Source organism: Arvicola amphibius, chromosome 14, assembly GCF_903992535.2.
Source record: "Arvicola amphibius chromosome 14, mArvAmp1.2, whole genome shotgun sequence".
Lineage (NCBI taxonomy): Eukaryota > Metazoa > Chordata > Mammalia > Rodentia > Cricetidae > Arvicola > Arvicola amphibius.
The window spans coordinates 40,772,139-40,778,138 of NC_052060.1; the positions used below are offsets into that span (position 1 = coordinate 40,772,139).

The 6,000-nt window shown below is 41.9% G+C and overlaps 1 protein-coding gene across 2 annotated transcripts in view; it reads left to right on the top strand.

The window, feature by feature from the left end:
* The window catches only part of Ppa2 (inorganic pyrophosphatase 2), a 64,615-nt gene extending 60,742 nt beyond the window's left edge, over positions 1-3,873 (top strand). For both annotated transcript variants that reach the window (XM_038311242.2, XM_038311243.2), the window contains 2 exons: positions 2,289-2,328; positions 3,689-3,873. In XM_038311242.2, the coding sequence (XP_038167170.1) occupies positions 2,289-2,328; positions 3,689-3,714 (66 nt within the window). In that variant the 3' untranslated portion in view covers positions 3,715-3,873. The remainder of the gene's footprint in view (positions 1-2,288; positions 2,329-3,688) is intronic.
* The last annotated feature ends 2,127 nt before the right edge of the window (positions 3,874-6,000 follow it).

Here is a 6,000-nt window from a genome sequence, read left to right on the forward strand (position 1 = left end):
CTTTTAATCTGGTGTGCTTTCCCCGCCACCAATTCATCAGTTATTCAATTAAAGCCTGCTTTGCCATCATTTATTAGTGCCGGAGTGCATACTAAAAAAGATACAAAAACGTATGTCCTTTTGAAAGTTACATTTTAGTTGGGAAGATAAATAATAAATGTCGAAGTGAAGTAGACTTTGAATAGATAATCAATACTGTGATGAAATGTGAGCACAGGAGCGGATACAGCTGCAGGAGGGTGGGGACTGCAGTCCTTAAGCAGTGGTCCAGGTCAGCCCCACAAGGGAGGGGTTGTGAGCACAGGACTGCAGAAGGCAAAGGAGCAAGAGAACTGCACAGCTGAAGGGAGCGCCTTCCAGGCAGGCCCAAGGCAGAAGGATGCTGTGTCCAGCCAGGGACCCTGAGGATTGTTGGGAAGGTGGGGCTAACTCAAGCCCTGTCCTGAGTTCCAAGGCAGCCTGGGCTTGGGAGTGAGACCGTGTCTCACAAAACCAGTAAATAACAAGATACAGTGTGGTTTCATAGCTAGCAGATTGCCAACAGTCTCAGAAGTCTGATAATACTCAATGTTTTCAAGCCCCATATTCGATGATTAGCTTGGCAGTATAAATGGTTATGATTACTTCAGAGAATGCTAAGTAATTCCTACGGAGGAAAAGTTGGAAACTGGATATCAGTTGATGAAGTCGGGGAATAAGCTGTACTTGGGCATTAGTGTGCATGTCGTGTTTGTAAATCCGGACAGACAGGTGTGCAGTTGGGCGGGAGAGGAGGGCAGCAGGCAGTTATTGCCAGCAGTGACGAGGTATCTGCTGCTTTGTGTGCGGCCGCTGCTGTCGCTCTCAAAATTAAATATCATTCTCTTCACTAATGTGAGAAAGATGTTTCTTACCCGTGACAAAACTCCGCCATTACCTGACTTCCCGTAGAGGTGGTTCTCTTCTAAGTAGGGGTTAATGTGTTCTGAATATATTCTTCCAAAGAAAAAAAAGAAATGACATTCTTGAGATTTTTTTTTTTTAAGTAATGTCATGATACATGTTTTAAGAGAACTTGGTTGCACTTACCATTCAGTAAACATCCTGGACCTGGCATCACAGCCTCCCAGGCATCTGGTTCAAGGGTAGGGAATTTTATCCATAGTAAAGATTTTCTGTGGCACGTGGTTTTCCTCTGCCTTCACTCACCCACCGTTTCCACGGATTCTCCAGTGGCCCCACATCAGTATTACAGGATCACCACTTCCATGTTTGTGTAAAGAACAACTCTGGAACTGTTTAAATCACCGGGCCTGACTGCTACTAATGCTATCAAGTCCGGCCCCTTCTCTCAACGTCAGAAGCTTGGCTTTGGCTGTGGTCATTGCAGTGCATACAGGGATATACTTCTCTGCCTGATTCTGGCACTCCAAACCCACTTCATATTCGCTACAGGCCATTCTCAAATCCTCAGTATCGTATTGCTACCAACAAACTAGAGCAGTGTTGTAGGCCACAGGCTGAAACCCTTGCGAGCCCCAGAGTAGCGCCGTCACGTGAGTAGGCACATGCTGTAGCATACTCTTGCCCCAGCAAGGAGGCCTGAGCAAGCCAAAGAGAGGGTACATCCCCTCCCAGGGTGCCCCAGCAAAGCTGTGTGCTGAAGTGGAACAGAACAGATGAGGGGATGGCACAGCTGCCAAGATTGCCCTAACTGTAGGTGATCCTCTCCTGTACATTAAATAGTGATATTCATCCCTACATCAAAGTGCTGTTTCTGTCTCCAGACCCCATCCAACAGACCAGGGAATTCTAGCTACTTTTAAGGCTTGCTGCCTGAAGAAGACCTTTGGTCTGGCCCCTGCTTTAACCAAAGATCATAGAACACTGATGGAATTCTAGAAGGGTCAAGAGCCTTGCTTGGGTAGTGCCATTGCAGAGATGGTGAACATGTTCAGTGTGGGTGAGGGTGGCATCACACACTGCTTAGAGGTGGTTCCTGTGTGCTTTTGTCTGAGTGTGGCTCAGAAGAAAATGTCTTCACACACTCAGCCAAGGGTGCTCAGTCAGCCACCTGGGCCACTGATGGAAAATATTTCTGAGCATGATTTCTTTTATTTAACATTATATATGGGGCTTGTGCCTTAGGAAGAATGAACAGCCCAACAAAGCAGAAAGAATCTTTACTTTTTTGAAGTTAGAATTTAGTTATATGTCAGTTTTATTCTATAATCACATGAAAAAATATGAGATCATTTTCCATATATAAATATTAAATATATTAACTCTTTACTGTTCTTATCTTTTAGGTCCCAACACTTTCAATGAGTAAAGAAGGCAATATAGAAGGTACAATATGTTTTTTTTAAAAAAAGTTATTTGTTGTTTTAAGAGAGAATGTGGGAGTTTGTACTTTAGGCGTCAATTTTGTCCTTCCTTCATAGACTCTGGGGTAGAACTCAGGTCGTCAGGCCTGGCAGCAGGCGCCCTCACCCTGAGCCTTCTCACTGGCCTTGTCACAGTTCTTGAGCACAATGGGCAAATCTGTGTATAGTAGTGGAAACCAATCAATAAACAAAATTAGTTTAAGAGTTATGTAAATTAAGTAAGTAGATTCCAGATGGTCGTTAAGTTGCTCTGATAAAATATCATTTGCCCTAACTTTAGGAAATGAGGAGCACATTTGTTATTTTGAGGCTAGATCATTCGGTTATGTGGTGATTAAGCAACCTATATCGGCCTTGCTTCGGCCTCCTCATTGCTGCCATAGTGAGCTGTAGTGTGGCTTCCACTTCATGGTCCTCACACTGCAGCTCCGTGTGTGTGAGTAAAGTAACAAGAGGTTCCAGCCAGTCTGATAAGCAGGATGACTCCAGAAACCTCAGTCTAAAAGATGTACTTTTATTAACTCTAGGCATTTTATAAGTCATTTATTTTAACTGAAAGCCTTAAAGCCAAAATATATCATAGGGTTAAAACTAAGTTCCATGTCCTTGGTTCTTATTATTTGAAGCCATTTTGAGAAGCAAGTAAAAGTGTTCTTCAATAACAATTTCAGAATGTAAGCATATATATGTATATATATACATATACATACATATACATGTATATACATACACACACATATATATATATATATACCATGTCTCTTTCAAAATATGCAAGGCTTTTGACCTTTGAATATAAAAAATATTAGGATGTTCAACTTAACGAATTTGGAGGGAAAATGAGAACAGTTGGCTTCATCCAGCTGTGTGATGTTTAGGAAGGAGAGTGTCCCAAGACTCAGTCCTATGGGAAAGCAGGTGTGGTTCCCATCTGCCAGTTGGCCCAGCTTTCTTTGCCATACCTCTCCTTTTGGGTATTTAGTGAACCATCAAATTTTACAGCAAATAAGTTTTTCTAAGCCTTTTGTATTATTACAGGGCTAGCTTCTACACTGTTCATTAGTGACTAAAGTGCTCCCAAAGAGGCCCAGAAAATATCATGAGCAGGGTCTAGAACTTTTGGTGTAGTATTATATGACTGAGAACATAGGAGAATGGAGACAGTGGCTAAACCTAAGTTGGCGGGATGGCATGCTGAGATTATAGAGACTTTAAAAATTCTAGTGCTGATGCCTAATGCTTCCTACAGATCTAAATTAAACATGTCTTATTCTTCCTCCCTCCCTCTCTTTCCTTCCACCTCCACCTCCCCATGAAAACAGAAGAACGTTGGTACTTCCTCGACTGACAGGTCACTGGAGGTTCTGCATCAAGATGTCAACCTCTGAGGACCCCAAGGCTCCTTTTCCCTTAGTGCTCTTAGATACAAGCTGATTTCCATTTGATGACTTCCTGTCAAAACATCATTGTTCTAAAACTTTTGAATAAACTTGTAAATAAACACTTACATTTTGAACTCTCTCCTTTAGATGTCTATTCATGCAAGAAAGAACAAACTTTGTAGCAGAATCTAAAAGGCATTGTTTGACTATTGATTTTATTTGATTTTGTGTCTAATTGGTTAAATGTCAAAATCAAAACTTTAACACATAAAATGTTTTCCAATACTATTACTATTATGTTCATATCTTCTTGTCTCTTTTCAAGGCCATCACTGATAAAGGCTCTTTTAACCAAGCTCTCCTCTCTTAGCATTTTCTGCAAAAATGTGTTATATGTACAATATAAAAATTTCCTCTAATTTATTGTTTCAGAGGCCCTTACTCCTTCCAGCTTTCGCTCCATCCCTTTGATTTTTAATTCTCATCTCCATGAAGATTTCAGATCCATAGAGGAAGAACTCTGCTTAGACATCTCTTTACATGCCTCTCTTGTCCAAACTGCTGGAATTAAGTTTCCCCTTGAAATCACAATGAGCCCCACTTTATTCATGAATGTCCTCCTCTGTACTCCTTTATACACCTTCACTGTCCTCATTCATTGGGCATCCCCACCCCCACTCCAGTCTGTTCTATGGGCCCCTGCCTTGCCCACATTGCTTCGTGTTTAAGCCTCCTCACCAAGTGATCGATTGTTCTGTCTCTGGCTTTGCTTCAGTCTCATCTTCCATATTTCCCAGAAGTTACTTCCTTAGTTTTTCTCAAAATGCTTTCAGTAGCTCTTGTATTCCTGAGAATAAAAACGAAATTCTCATTTTCTCCAAATATTCATCCTCTCTCTCCCCTGCAGACATGCATTTTCACACCACACAATTGTGTTACCCTCTAGGTGATGCTGGCTGTAGCTTTTTTTTCCTTTGCCTTTCTATTGGTCTCATGATCATTGTATTCCTTGATGTGTTTTTGTGGTTGTCCAAACACTGTTTTGCATTACAATACTGTTTTCCATTTACTGAGCTCCTTTTGTGTTTCAGAATCATTTTAGAAAGCATCATGCTGCATACACAATATAAAGTGATACTGCTTGCTTGGTATTTGAAGTCCTGAGATATTCTGTAACTTGTCCAACATTACCTAGCTAATAAATTTCTGAGCCAGGATTAGAACCATTGACTCTCAAGCTCTACATGGATTTTCCAGCCTGCTAGGCATGATACATCTCACTTATAATGAAGGCAAAGAGCATTCTTCTTTTACAGACGAAGATAGAGACAGAGTTTATTGGTTAGACCATGAGTAAATATTTTCTGTGCATGTGTGTGGAGTACATGTGGAGGTCACAGACCAACCTCAAGTACCATTGCTCCACAGGCATCGTTAGCCATTTTCTTGGAGACAGAATCTGTTGCTGGGATCCAGGACTCAATGGGACAAAGAGCCCCAGGCGCTTTCTGTGTCTGCCTCCCCAATTCTGGGACCACAATCACATGCCACCATGCTATGCTTTTTACATGGGTGCTGGAGATGGAACTTGAGTCCTCACGCTGACACACAGCAAGGACCTTATCGACATAATTGTCACCCCCAGCCCCAGCAATGTTTTCTTGAAGTCTTTGGGAATACGTAAACTTTGTTGATGGGCAACCAAGAGCCCAAGGGAAGAATTTATGTTCAATACCATGCTAACTGTCATGGTTGGTGGATTTTGTAGGGTTTGTTGTTGTTGTTGTTGTTGTTGTTTGTCAGCTTGACACAAGCTAGAATTCTATGGGAAAAGGAACCTCAGAAAATGCCTCTCTCCGATTGTCAGCAGGCAAGTCTGTGGTACATTTTCTTAATTTGCTAGTTGATGGTGGTGAGACAGCAGGTGACAGCCATGGGTACAATGTTACCCCTGGCAGGTGGTCCTGGGCAGTAAAGGAGAGCAGGCTGAACAGGCCATGAGAGTGAGCCATTGAGCAGTGTTCTTCTGTGAGCCCCTGATTGAGTTCCTGCCCTGACTTCCCTTACTGATGGGTGTGGCCTGAGAGTTATGAGCTAAAATAACCCTCTGTAAATCGCTTTTGGTCCTGGTGTTGAGTACAGTGATAGAAACCCTAACATGGCCCTGATTTGACCTGTGAACATAAAGCTTGGAAAGGGAGAATAAAGAACTTTTAGCTTTGCAATTTGAAAAAGTAAACTGAAAAAAAAAA